Source organism: Amia ocellicauda, chromosome 7, assembly GCF_036373705.1.
Source record: "Amia ocellicauda isolate fAmiCal2 chromosome 7, fAmiCal2.hap1, whole genome shotgun sequence".
NCBI lineage: Eukaryota > Metazoa > Chordata > Actinopteri > Amiiformes > Amiidae > Amia > Amia ocellicauda.
Window position 1 is genome coordinate 6,030,502 of NC_089856.1, and position 14,616 is coordinate 6,045,117.

Consider the following 14,616-nt stretch of genomic DNA (forward strand, 5'->3'; position numbering starts at 1 on the left):
TGCTGATCTGGAAAAGATCCTCTGGATTGATGTGGTTGATGCCTTTCATGATTTTGAAGACTTGGATCAAGTCCCCACGTAGTCTCCTCTGTTCCAGGGTGAAAAGGTTCAGTTCCCTCAGTCTCTCAGTAGGACATTCCCTTCAGACCTGGAATAAGTCTGATTGCTCTCCTCTGAACTGCCTCTAGAGCAGCGATATCTTTCTTGAAGTGTGGAGCCCGGAACTGTACACAGTATCCAGATGAGCTCTAACTAGTGCATTGTACAGTCTGAACATTACTGCCCTTGTTCTCAATTCTACACTTTTGACAACATACCCTAACATTCTGTTTGCCTTTTTTTATTGCTTCCCCACATTGTTTGGATGGAGAAAGACCTAGGAGTCTATGTGGACTCTTCACTTTCTCATGCTTTACTTCATCTAGTTCTATTCCTCCCATATTGTATTATATACCTGCATGTAATACCTTGCACTTGTCCGCATCTGCCAGGCGTCGGCCCACAACTGAATATTATCTAAGTCCCTTTGAATAGCTTGTGCTGCCGAGACTTTTTTTTTTTTTTTTTGCAACATGACATATATATATATATATATATATATATATATATATATATATGGTATATATATATATATATATATATATATATATATATGGTATATATATATTTTTGCAGAGTGACATATTTTTCCTGCTATATGAAATACCCACTTTGGTACAGTGAGGGAAAAAAGTATTTGAAAAGTATCTTAAAGGGAGTGCTCCTAATCTCAGCTCATTACCTATATAAAAGACACCTGTCCACAGAAGCAATCAATCAATCAGATTCCAAACTCTCCACCATGGCCAAGACCAAAGAGCTGTCCAAGGATGTCAGGGACAAGATTGTAGACCTACACAAGGCTGGAATGGGCTACAAGACCATCGCCAAGCAGCTTGGTGAGAAGGTGACAACAGCTGGTGCGATTATTCGCAAATGGAAGAAACACAAAATAACTGTCAGTCTCCCTCGGTCTTGGGCTCCATGCAAGATCTCACCTCGTGAAGTTTCAATGATCATGAGAACGGTTAGGAATCAGCCCAGAACTACATGGCAGGATCTTGTTAATGATCTCAAGGCAGCTGGGACCATAGTCACCAAGAAAACAATTGGTAACACACTACGCCGTGAAGGAATGAAATCCTGCAGCGCCCGCAAGGTCCCCCTGCTCAAGAAAGCACATGTACAGTTTGCCAATGAACATCTGAGTGATTCAGAGGAGAACTGAGTGAAAGTGTTGTGGTCAGGTGAGACCAAAATCGAGCTCTTCGGCATCAACTCAACTCGCTGTGTTTGGAGGAGGAGGAATGACCCCAAGAACACCATCCCCACTGAAAAACATGGAGGTGGAAACATTATGCTTTGGGGGTGTTTTTCTGCTAAGGGGATTGGACAACTGCACCGCATCAAAGGGACGATGGGCTGGGCCATGTACCATCAAATCTTGGGTGAGAACCTCCTTCCCTCAGCCAGGGCATTGAAAATGGGTCGTGGATGGGTATTCCAGCATGACAATCACCCAAAACACACAGCCAAGGCAACAAAGGAGTGGCTCAAGAAGAAGCACATTAACGTCCTGGAGTGGCCTAGCCAGTCTCCAGACCTTAATCCCATAGAAAATCTGTGGAGGAGCTGAAGGTTCGAGTTGACAAACGTCATCCTCGAAACCTTAATGACTTGGAGAGGATCTGCAAAGAGGAGTGGGACAAAATCCCTCCTGAGATGTGTGCAAACCTGGTGGCCAACTACAAGAAACGTCTGACCTCTGTGATTGCCAACAAGGATTTTGCCACCAAGTACTAAGTCGAAGGGGTCAAATACTTATTTCCCTCATTAACATGCAAATCAATTTATAACTTCTTTGAAATGGGTTTTTCTGGATTTTTTTGTTGTTATTCTGTCTCTCACTGTTAAAATACACCTACCATTAAAATTATAGACTAATCATTTCTTTGTCAGTGGGCAAACGTACAAAATCAGCAGGGGATCAAACACTTTTTTCCCCCACTGTATATATTTTTGTGCCATATGCTATATATATATATATATATATATATATATATATATATATATGTATATTTTGGTATATGAGTTGAATTGTTTGAATCGTTTGAATTGAACGGGCCCTCATAAACAGAAGTACAAAAATGAACAAATCAATAGGAAAATATGTTATTGCATGTATAGCGTCAGTAAAAAATGTATATTTCAAGTTACATGAGCTCTAAACTGTATGGCACCCTAGGAGAGATTCAGGATCATCACTCCAAAATACAAACTATGTAGAAAAGTGTGTGGTGAAATTTAATATATTCTGTATCATTGGGAATCCTCCACCTGTGATTACATGTTGTTTAAAATGTTTTTCTCTGATAATTATTAATTAATTGATTAAAATGCACTGCACTGAGTGAGTTCTGGTGGTTATTTGTAAATTCTACTTTTGTAACATATTACATTGCCTAAGGTTATGATGCAAAAACCTATAAAACATTTAATATAGCAACAAAGTTAACCCTTTTTCTCTTCCTGAATCTAACAATGTGTTTATTGTTCTTCTGAAATGATAGTGATTTCAAATGTTTTGAAAAACTTGTATGTTTGTTACTGGTAATAATGCACAAAGCAGTATATAGTGAAAGGGTATTTATTTCAAATAGAGGGTCTGAATTCTGTTAATCTTTAGCTGTAGTCTTATAATATTGTATATACAACTGAAGCAAAGACAAAAACAGGACAAAGAGTTTTTACCAGTTGTAAATGGACAGGTAGCTGGGAAGATAATGCACCCTTATGCACTGTAAGTCATAGCATTAAAAAGGCTAATTATTGTTCATTGATTATACATTTTATACATTTGTCAGCATTTGAGTATCTTCCAATATAGAGAAAATAAGAAAGCTCAACACAGAGTTGAACTTAGAGGAAGCCTCATACAATAGGACACAGTCATGTTCAGCCATAATACTACCCTCACATTGTAGATAATGTAATCTGGAACTCATGATGACTCACTATTAGGGTAATTTGAAAGATTAATAATATAAATAGGTTATATATTTAAATTGTTTGAATGTTTGTCTTAAACCTAACAGTGTTAGTAAACAAATTCAATAGCTACAATATCTATTGCAGATATGGAGAGCCTGAAAGCAGAAGTAAAGAGGCTGGCTGAGATTTCAGTGGAAACTGTCCATTCTCTTGTGTTGTCTGTGTGCCATGATTCTTATTGTAATTCTTATTACATCCTCTGTTTGTCAATATAAACCCAGCCTTAGAGTTGCAGTTCCTAGATGTTTCTGCGCTTGCAACTGCCAACTCCAACTTGCTTGTACAACACTCAACTCCCCACTATGTCACTGATATATATATATTGTAACAACCTCAGGAGATAATTACAATGATAATTATGAACGTAAACTGGGTTATTCCAAAACAAACTGATGTTTATTTTTGAGCACTGTAAGGTACATCAACTTTCTCTTCACAGCCTAAAACACTGAATGTATACTCCAGCTGAACTCCCACTCCAACTCCCCAAGCGGCACGTCACCACCCCCAAACAAACCCACCTGGGTTATGTGACTCCCACTCCCCAATCGCCGCTCTCCGGCTATATCACCCTGTAGATGGGGGAAGCCACATAACCCCTCTAACCCACACACATCCCTCCCTAGTCCAACACAATAACACCCCAGATGCACACACATACAAGCCAGGATTGCTACAATATATACATATACTGTATATATACATATACACACACACACACACACACACACACACACACAATACAACTAATGACACTTTTTGATATATTTATGTTAACACTAGAACCACCGAGATTTCGTATTACATACAATCACTGTATCCACAATATGTGCAGCTCCTTTATAAAACAGTGTGACAAAAATGAAAAACAAAGAGTTGAATAAAATTTAACTAGGGCAGTTATTTAAGTAAAGATTAGGAGCATAAAATGGCAGAAATTAAGCAAGTGCAGCTGGAAAATGACCATGTCTTTGGTCTGTATATTTTTTTAGTTTTATTTTTTTGTAAAAAAGGGTACAATCTGGAATTGCAAATATAACCAAATGATGTTACCAGTGCTGAATGATATTGGAATATTCCACAACAAGCAAATATGGCAGGAATACATTTGTTTTGATTAGATACCCAAATTTAAACTGATACATAGTTTGCCAAAGGACTGCACATGGTGGTATTGTATACGTTTAATTTGATGTCTGGAGCAGGAACTTCATATGTCTTATATTATTTCAATGTTTGGTTGCTATTTATATTTCAGTAATGTCTTCATTTCAGCCAGGATAAGAAGCAGAATTCTCAATCACTATCCATTCAGTGCATAAATATAAATATTTGTCTTTTTTGTTGTTGATGTTCATGGTCAGGGATTACTTCCATAGAACAAAAAAACATATACATTTCCATAAGCAGTTCACTGCCTCTTCAGCCACAAATGTGAATTCACACAGACTGCTTTAAACCACCAATGTGAAGCGATCTGAAAAATGCAGGACTAAACTTGAAGTGATGCTACTGTGGTTTGCTCATTCATTGTTCAGTAAACTAACTCTCTGTTATACTATTACTTCTAGAACTGGAATGGGTCTTCACATTTACAAATAACATAATGAGCCACTCTGGTGCCCCAGAATATGTCAGTGTTTGGAAGGGAAATGTTTGCATTCCAGTAACTAATTCATTCATTGTTCTTTTATTATAAATCTAATTTTCAATGGAACCATATAACCAAACACATACTATCACATTGTACAGTCACAGCCTCATTTAGTATTGTTCTTCACACCGGCTCTACCCTGATCTTTTCCCCCAACACACTGTGCTATTCCACTGAGGTAGACACCTTCACTGGGCAGATTCGCAGAGGAACAGAGTTAATGGCACCATTACAGAAGAATGGAAACAGCCTCTCAGTGAATTTGTCTTTAAAGGTGTAGAGAGGTGTCCTGTCACTGGGGTCAGAGAACGACACCTCCCCCCTGTCATAGTCCAGCTGCACTCTGATCTTCTGGGGTTTCCTCTTCACACAAAGTTGCGTCTCTGGTGAGGTCCATGCTCTGTAAACTTCATTCAATGTTTCTATAGTCCAGAATCCTTCTCCTGGGTTCATAGTCACGGGTCCTTTCCTTTTGACAGACTCTTTGGCCACACCCAAGAACCAGTGACAGCTGTCCCCCACCTCAACATCCCAGTAGTGTCTCCCTGACCTGAAACCCTCAGAGCCCAGTACAAAGACATAGTGATCAAACCTCTCTGGGTTGTCAGGAAGCTGCTGTCCCTGAGCACTATATGTCACACTTGTTAGATCCTCAGACATTAAGAGACGGGGGTCTGCTGTGTTAGGGTCCAGAGTCACAGGAGCTGAAATGGAGAAAGAAACTTATAATAACTGCAATTAATCTTATCTTTCTTTAAAATTATGTGTTGATGTAGTGTGGTAAACTTGCCCGACATTAAGATGTTTTTCGACACCCATTGTCTGGTAAGGAAGTGAGCACTTAACAGCAATGGAAATGTCTTTCTAGGTTTTGGTTTTATTACAGAAAGCCAGTTTTCCAGGTATATACAGCTAAAATATTATATTGCAATATTTACTGGGCTTGCTGAATTACAGGCAAATTGTATTATATGTCAAGCTGTTATTCATAATATTGTGCAATGCTGCATTAGACTTAAACATTAATTAACAAAATCATGAAATAGCTTAATAACAAGAAAGTGTAAGAAATGTGTATGTAATTAAAGAAAGGGCCAGTCAAAAATACTGTTCACTCTGGCCAGTCTATACCTACTGCACCAATAATTCAGTAACTCATACTAGATTTTGAAGTAGTGTACTGGAATAATAACATATTGTACTATATAATATATAATATGCCACTCAGTATAACAAGGGTACTCCTGTGTCAATATAATGAGTACAGTACAGCAAACATACTGGCATTTTTTTGTTTGTTTGTTTGTTTTGTTTTAAACAGTGTAGTTAACCAAATATGGGTAATTGCTATTGAAAGAGAAAGTCAATGAAATACATGTAATAACTTCTTATTCTGAGAAAATAAAAGGAAGTCACCCAGATAAGAAAATATATAGCCTTAGTTCTCACTTAATGGTGCTTAGTGACTAAACAAATGGAAAAATGCAATGATAAAACAACACAGGATTAAATTATTAGGGAAATGCTGCTCAGTATTCTTCTTGTATTGTGAAAGTCTGAAAAATTTCCCTTCCCCACTTGTGCCCCCTGCCCCCAAGTACTCACTGTAGTGAACAATCCCCAGCATCTTCTCCCACACTTTGTACTTCAGAGAGCCGAGGTGCTTGGCAACATCTATCAGCGCTCCTGAAACCCGCTCTGGATCCTGCACTGGGCACTGGGCTCTGCAATAATATTCAGGAGTCATTGCTACTGTGACTTTGGATTCAATACTACAGAAAAGAGGAAGACTGGAGTTCACATACCTGCTCTTTGTCTTCTTGTAACTCTGGAAAACAACATGACCAATTAATAATCACTCTCATACAAAAAATACAGTCTGCATTCAGAAGACCATTGTCACAGAGTAAACAGTCCCTACCTGTAGGAATGACATGTCTTCAGATCCAATTTCCTGTTCTAGGCTTCGGATTGTGTCTGAAAGTGATGATATCTGTCTTGTAATATTCTCAGTCTTCTGCTTCATCATGTCACTCTTCGTTTCCTCTTCCTCCCTCAGTGCAGCTATCCTGGCTGCCTCTTCATCTTGTAGAAACTGGTGAAGTTTCTCAAACTCCTCCTTTATTTGCCTCTCTGTCTGCTGGGCCTGGGTCTGGCATGGGAACATTTAGAACATTTTCAAGATGTTGGTCTGTAGTCTTTACACATAGATTTGGTTGTATTTACAAATTATATAGCACATTGTTGCCAAAAAAAAGTGTACATTTTAGAGTACATTTAATTTACTCTAGAGTTGACAATGTAATGTATCTATTTCATGAACACAGAAGTTAGTCACAATAAATGTACAGTAAAATTTGTTTAAAGTAATTGTTCCAGTATGCATGATTCAAATCTTAGATCAGTCTAAGCCATTGGTTTCCCCCCCACCCCGATCTCACACTATTTCACCGTCACCCCACCACCCACCCACTCTTACACTATTTTACTGTCAGCACCTGCCCCCCCACAGTATTTTACCGTGACCCCCCCCACCCAATCACCTTTGGTGGGTGGGGGTACCCTGATAAAATCTGGGCGCCAAGGGGGTCCCTGGGTCAAAAAGCTTGGGAACCCCTGGTCTAAATTAGTCAATACAATGATGATGTGTATATTTCTGACTCTTTCTACTCTTGCCAGCACAGGTTGTGCCCTGCTTCAGTGTGAAGGGAACATTTAAAAAAAGCTACAAACAGAAAATAAAGTTTATTTCTATTATATATATATATATATATATATATATATATATATATATATATATATATATATATACATACATACATATATACATATACACATATACAGTACTGTGCAAATGTTTTAGGCAGGTGTGAAAAAATGCTGTAAAGAAAGAATGCTTTCAAAAATTGACATTTTCATAGATTATATTTATCAATTAAATGCAAAGTGAGTGAACAGAAGGAAAATCTACATCAAATCAATATTTGGTGTGACCACCCTTTGCCTTCAAAACAGCATACATTTTTTTAGGTACACTTGAGCACATTTTTTGAAGGAACTCGGCAGGTAGGTTGGCCCAAACATCTTGGAGAAGTTCTTCTGTGGATTTAGATAGTCTCAGTTGCCTCTCTCTCTTCATGTAATCCCAGACTGACTTGATGATGTTGAGATCAGGGCTCTTTGGGGGCCATACCATCACTTCTAGGACTGCTTGTTCTTTACGCTGAAGATAGTTCTTAATGACTTTCGCTGTATGTCTGGGGTTGTTGTCATGCTGCAGAATAAATTTGGGGCCAATCAGATGCCTCCCTGATGGTATTGCATGATGGATAAGTACCTTCCTGTACTTCTCAGCATTGAGGAGACCATTCATTCTGACCAAATCCCCAACTCCATTTGCAGAAATGCAGCCCCAAACTTGCAAGGAACCACCACCATGCTTCACTGTTGCCTGCAGACAATCATTCGTGTACCACTCTCCAGCCCTTCGGTGAACAAACTGCCTACAGTTCTGCTACAGTCAAATATTTCAAATTTTTACTCATCAGTCCAGAGCACCTGCTGCCATTTTTCTGCAACCCAGTTCCTGCGTTTTCATGCATAGTTGAGTCACTTGGCCTTGTTTCCATGTCGGAGGTATGGCTTTTTGGCCACAAGTCTTCCATGAAGGCCACTTCTGACCAGACTTCTCCAGACAGTAGATGGGTGTACCAGGGTCCCACTGTTTTCTGCCAATTGGCACTGCTGGACATCATCCGATTGCGAAGGGAAGTAAGCATGATGTCTTTCATCTGCTGCAGTAAGTTTCCTTGACCAACCACTGGATCTACGGTCCTCAATGTTGCCCATTTCTTTGTGCTTCTTCAAAAGAGCTTGGACAGCACATCTACAAACCCCTGTCTGCCTTGAAAGTTCTGCCTGGGAGAAACCTTGCTGATGCAGTATAACTACCTTGTGTCTTGTTGCTGTGCTCAGTCTTGCCATGGTGTATGACTTTTGACAGTGATCTGTCTTCAGCAACTTCACCTTATTAGCTGAGTTTGTCTGTTCCTCACCCAGTTTTATTCCTCCTACACAGCTGTTTCTGTTTCAGTTAATGATTGTGTTTCAACCTACATATTGAATTGATGATCATTAGCACCTTTTGGTTTGGTATAATGGTTTAATTATACACCTGCCTCTATGCCTACAAAATCCATGACATTGTGCAAGTGTACCTAGAAGAACTGATGCTGATGCAAAGGGTGGTCACACCAAATATGGATTTGATTTAGATTTTTCTTCTGATCACTCACTCGCATTTAGTTAATTGATAAATATAATCTATTAACATGTCTATTTTTGAAAGCATTATTTTTCACACCTGCCTAAACCTTTTGCATAGTACTGTATATATACACTCACCTAAAGGATTATTAGGAACACCATACTAATACTGTGTTTGACCCCCTTTCGCCTTCAGAACTGCCTTAATTCTACGTGGCATTGATTCAACAAGGTGCTGAAAGCATTCTTTAGAAATGTTGGCCCATATTGATAGGATAGCATCTTGCAGTTGATGGACATTTGTGGGATGCACATCCAGGGCACGAAGCTCCCGTTCCACCACATCCCAAAGATGCTCTATTGGGTTGAGATCTGGTGACTGTGGGGGCCAGTTTAGTACAGTGAACTCATTGTCATGTTCAAGAAACCAATTTGAAATGATTCGACCTTTGTGACATGGTGCATTATCCTGCTGGAAGTAGCCATCAGAGGATGGGTACATGGTGGTCATAAAGGGATGGACATGGTCAGAAACAATGCTCAGGTAGGTCGTGGCATTTAAACGATGCCCAGTTGGCACTAAGGAGCCTAAAGTGTGCCAAGAAAACATCCCCCACACCATTACACCACCACCACCAGCCTGCACAGTGGTAACAAGGCATGATGGATCCATGTTCTCATTCTGTTTACGCCAAATTCTGACTCTACCATCTGAATGTCTCAACAGAAATCGAGACTCATCAGACCAGGCAACATTTTTCCAGTCTTCAACTGTCCAATTTTGGTGAGCTTGTGCAAATTGTAGCCTCTTTTCCCTATTTGTAGTGGAGATGAGTGGTACCCAGTGGGGTCTTCTGCTGTTATAGCCCATCCGCCTCAAGGTTGTACGTGTTGTGGCTTCACAAATGCTTTGCTGCATACCTCAGTTGTAACGAGTGCTTATTTCAGTCAAAGTTGCTCTTCTATCAGCTTGAATCAGTCGGCCCATTCTCCTCTGACCTCTAGCATCAACAAGGCATTTTCGCCCACAGGACTGCCGCATACTGGATGTTTTTCCCTTTTCACACCATTCTTTGTAAACCCTAGAAATGGTTGTGCGTGAAAATCCCAGTAACTGAGCAGATTGTGAAATACTCAGACCGGCCCGTCTGGCACCAACAACCATGCCACGCTCAAAATTGCTTAAATCACCTTTCTTTCCCATTCAGACATTCAGTTTGGAGTTCAGGAGATTGTCTTGACCAGGACCACACCCCTAAATGCATTGAAGCAACTGCCATGTGATTGGTTGGTTAGATAATTGCATTAATGAGAAATTGAACAGGTGTTCCTAATAATCCTTTAGGTGAGTGTATATATATGGCTTTTTCTGTTTTTGTCTTCTCTTCTGGAGCACTGGTTTTATATTTATAAAACCAGTGCTCCAGAAGAGAAGAATCAGATTATAACAGTAGTGCTCACAATACCAATATATTTTCTGAGGTTTAAATTAACACACACACAGTATTTATACAGTGGATACCCTTGTCTCAAAATATAACCATCTGTTTTACAAGGAAGTAACAAACAAGGTTACAAAAATAAATGTGTTTCAAATTAGGTTTTTGTCCTGCCCCAGGTCACAAGGGAGCAGCTGATACCTAGAAATCCACATACATTCCTGTTATTTCCTACAGAATACAAAACTCAGCCTTTAGCAGTTACCTTGCTGTTCAGTAATATATTTAATTGACATACATTTCTGTTGAATCTTATCTTCATATAAATTGGATAACCTATTGCTTTTTGTGTGATCATAGTGCATTTCACTGGAACATTTTGTGTTTGCACAGTTTGGGCTGGCCAGGATACAAATTTACAATCTTCTGCAATAACAATGGATGTCACTCCCACTGAGCTGTTATACCACCCTGTAAAACACTAAGTTACCAACATGTAATTTGTGACTTAGCAATGCCTGTCTACCATGATCTAAATGATTGATTTTGCATATTGGTCAAATTCACCATTTTAGGAAAGATGGCTTGGCATTGGATATTATATGTACTTCCAAGCAGTGGTGCTTACAAAACCATCTCAGTCCCAGAACTACACTCAAGCTAAAAACTTAAAAACTAAAACCAGTAAATAAGTCTGAGGTATTCCCACAATGGTTGCCAAGCTTTCTGGATGCCAGTAAACAAGCCCAGTCTTAATATCAACATTCAATCACATAATACCAATCTCATTCTTGTTTCTGTAACTATTACCAGGAAATCAATCCTCTTGAATTCGAAAACATTAACAAACTCAATACTACACACTGACTTAATCTAATGACAGACTACATCTCATTAGAAAACATTTCTGCACTCCACACATCTCTAATTGAAACTTTCAATAAGACCTGGACACTTAAAAATTGTATCTGAATATATCATTATTAGTGCCAGATTAGTGCCACATACCCAAACACGGTCATATAAAATAATACAAAACACAAAGCACACTACACAACGTAATGCACACAAAACAGCACGATACACATCAAATAACAAACACAAAATAATACAAACAACCCCCTCTTCAAGTTTTGAAGTTTGGCATTTATATTGCCAATTGTTACATGGTGTTTGATTTTATGTTTATCTGTATATGATGCAGTAAAAAAAATGTTGTAAAACTAACAACCAGCTATATATGGAATACTACTGAATTTCTGAGGAAAGAAAAAAAAATGCTAGCATTGTTTCTTAGTGATTACTTCCTTACCACATAGGTCAGATAAGAGTCATAACAAGTTATAAAAACTGGGGGTGAGCCAAGTTGAATCACAGGGCAATAACAACTGGAGTCAAGTCGAGTTGACTCACTGAGTGACCTCAAATCGAGTCACTTACCTGACTAAAGTAATTTGAAGTCTTTGAACATGTCAATATACAGATGTGAAAGAATTTTTCAAATAATAACAACATATAGCAATAATAATCAGGTCATACTTGCCTTGAGGATGTTCAGGTCTGTTAGTTTTAATTGTGTTAATAATAATCCTCTGAATTGGCTTGGATGTATGGAGGAAATAGTTTGATAGTTTTGGCACTAATTATCAAACTTCATTGGGGTGTTATCACTAATGGTGGTGGAGGTAGGACCCCCTAACATGTAAAGTGTCTTAGATAGAAAAGCGCTATATAAAAGTGTAAGGATTATTATTATTATTATGATCAAAAAGAAGGAGAGAAAAAACTGTGAGAATAAGATTACATCTTTATCAGCACCATGCCCGAATAAATCTGCCATTTATGAAGAACAATACAAATATACTTAGTTAAATATGCAGTTTCGGTGGATAATTACTGATAATTTCCCTCCATACAATGTTTGCATCTTTTTGGAAAAGAAATAAGTAATTTCATTGAGAAACATCATGGGTGACAAGTATATGGATGACAATTATGATTATTATGGTCATACAAAGTGCCAAGTGTGGCACTGTCATTTCAGGAATGTTGGAACAACGTTTATTTTAAACAACCTTTGTTATTACAAAAGAAAAATCGAATTACATCCTGCAGATTGTATTGTACATACATTGCTGTGCATTTGCCAATTCATGCAAACCATCATAAGTGAGTGGCATGACCTACTGATGCAAATGATTGGAATTCACTGTGATCAATGTGATCTGTCCCCCTATTGTTTTAATATGGGTTTACTTGCACAACAAATATCCTTGTTTTCTCCATGTTGATAATAACTATCAATAAATAAGATAATGAAATGCTAACACTTTGATGACTTGATAATCACTGGAATTGCCATAGGGAAAACACATCCAGTCATTTTATAGTTTTTACGCTACACTGGAAGTTAAGACACAGCACATCCTGAAAAACTGAAGGAGTATTGGTGCTGGGTTTTGACATCGGACATTTGATAATTTTAACTTTTTTTAAGATGTAATAATTACTTATAAAACAGAATTGCTCTGAAGGAGTGGTATGCATCTTAATGAATTTAGAAATGGCACTTCTTAACCTTTAAAATTGCATTGCTGTGTATATACTATCAATCTGTATGACAATGCTTATTATTGAATTATATTTAAACATATTTAAATTGTGTATTACAGTATATCCAGTTATGTTGCTGCAAGCCCAAGAATGTTACAAGTCTGGAATACATGTCCTAGAAATTAGGGAAATTTTGTTATGTACTATAAAAATGTAACTTTGTTTTTTAAACAGTATGTATAGATTATATATTGGCCAACTTACCTTAATATGATTGGCTGTTTCATCGCAGGTTGCTTTCATATTTTTTAAGACTTCCAGCTGTTCCTGCAGGGGCTCCAGTGCAGTTTTTAGTTCCTCCTAGAATGAATGAGGTTACACTGTACTAGAGAAATACACTGACAACAGTCTTCACTGCCAACACAGTCAATACAATACATGAGCACAGAGACAGGCTTCCAGCTTCCTGCCCTGGGTAATGGTGTATATTAATAAACAAACAAATACATGTATTATTTTATTAATAATGTATTATATCTTTTCAAATGTTAAAGAAAAAAAACTGGGCCTAGTTATTGAATACAATGTTCAGTTTATCTGTTACTTTCTAAAGTTATTGGTTAATAAGCATGTACAAGTCTTCTGATTATAATCAATAATCAGAATACACTAAGATCACTAACACATTATTTTCTCAACATGTTTTTGAATAAATGTTTTTCAAACCTTATACCCCTGAGCTGCCTCCTGAGAAGGACGGAATGTATGGTTTTCATGATTTCTTGAAGTGACACAATCAACACAGAGAAGCTCTTCATCCTCCAGACAGAAGAGCTTCAGTGTCTCTCTGTGCAGACTGCAGAGCGCTGCACTCCCTGCTGGGGGTCTCTGACTTCTGTCCTTTAAGAAGGACTCACACAGATTCTTCAAAGCCAGGCTGATGGGAGGATGATCCGTAGATGACCTTCTCCTGCACACTGGACATTCCCAATAGACATTTGTTTCCCAGTACTTCTGCAGACAGGCTTTACAGAAACTGTGGCTACATGAAAGAACAACAGGATCTGTGTAGATTTCACAGCACACAGGACAGGAGAGATCCTGTTCCATTGGAGAAGATCTTGCTGCCATTTCATTACAGAGTTAAAGCCTGTCTTGTTGTCACCAATGGCTTCTGTTCAAAGTCTACAATATACTTTCACTTTCAGGGAGTGTTTTATATTTAAAGATAAACTACTGCGAATGTTGTTCATCCCACTTAAAACATTTCTTCCCAGTCAAGTCTCGTGGTGTAATGAGATACAAGTGATTTTTAATTTACTGCAGGCGTATTGGCTAGCGTTATCAAGATTTTACTGCCCTACTGCTGTTCATTGGTTACAGGTGTGCCTGTTCACTCTAATGCTTACTTTGCTTCTTTTTTTTTTTTTTTTACTACACTGTCGGCATTAGTTTGTCAGATTCAGTCATCTGAGCCTGGGAGTTCAAAACTTTTAATCTCTATCAGATTGATTTGGAAATCCCATCTTTTGTGATCCAGGAAATGAAAATCCAACAAAATCATGTCCCGGTATTGCAAATCAATTGAGGATTGGCTCACCCTGATCCAGCTCC

General features: G+C 38.2%; 1 protein-coding gene across 1 annotated transcript; it reads right to left on the reverse strand.

Moving 5' to 3' along the window:
• Positions 1-2,670: 2,670 nt before the first annotated feature.
• LOC136752625 (zinc-binding protein A33) lies at positions 2,671-14,199 on the reverse strand. Its single transcript, XM_066708109.1, has 6 exons — positions 13,729-14,199; positions 13,267-13,362; positions 6,666-6,896; positions 6,550-6,572; positions 6,350-6,468; positions 2,671-5,448 (listed from the first exon to the last, which is right to left on the reverse strand). Exons 1-6 carry the CDS (start codon positions 14,131-14,133, stop codon positions 4,910-4,912), a joined length of 1,413 nt encoding a protein of 470 aa, XP_066564206.1. The 5' UTR covers positions 14,134-14,199; the 3' UTR covers positions 2,671-4,909.
• Positions 14,200-14,616: the final 417 nt, after the last annotated feature.

Excerpts from the sequence above, each read along its gene's own strand:
- LOC136752625 (XM_066708109.1), bottom strand. The coding sequence starts at position 14,133 with ATGGCAGCAAGATCTTCTCCAATGGAACAGGATCTCTCCTGTCCTGTG. Across the intron at positions 6,573-6,665 it reads AAGACATGTCATTCCTACAG|AGTTACAAGAAGACAAAGAG; the intron begins GTAGGGACTGTT and ends GTTGTTTTCCAG. Across the intron at positions 6,469-6,549 it reads TACAAGAAGACAAAGAGCAG|AGCCCAGTGCCCAGTGCAGG; the intron begins GTATGTGAACTC and ends ATATTATTGCAG.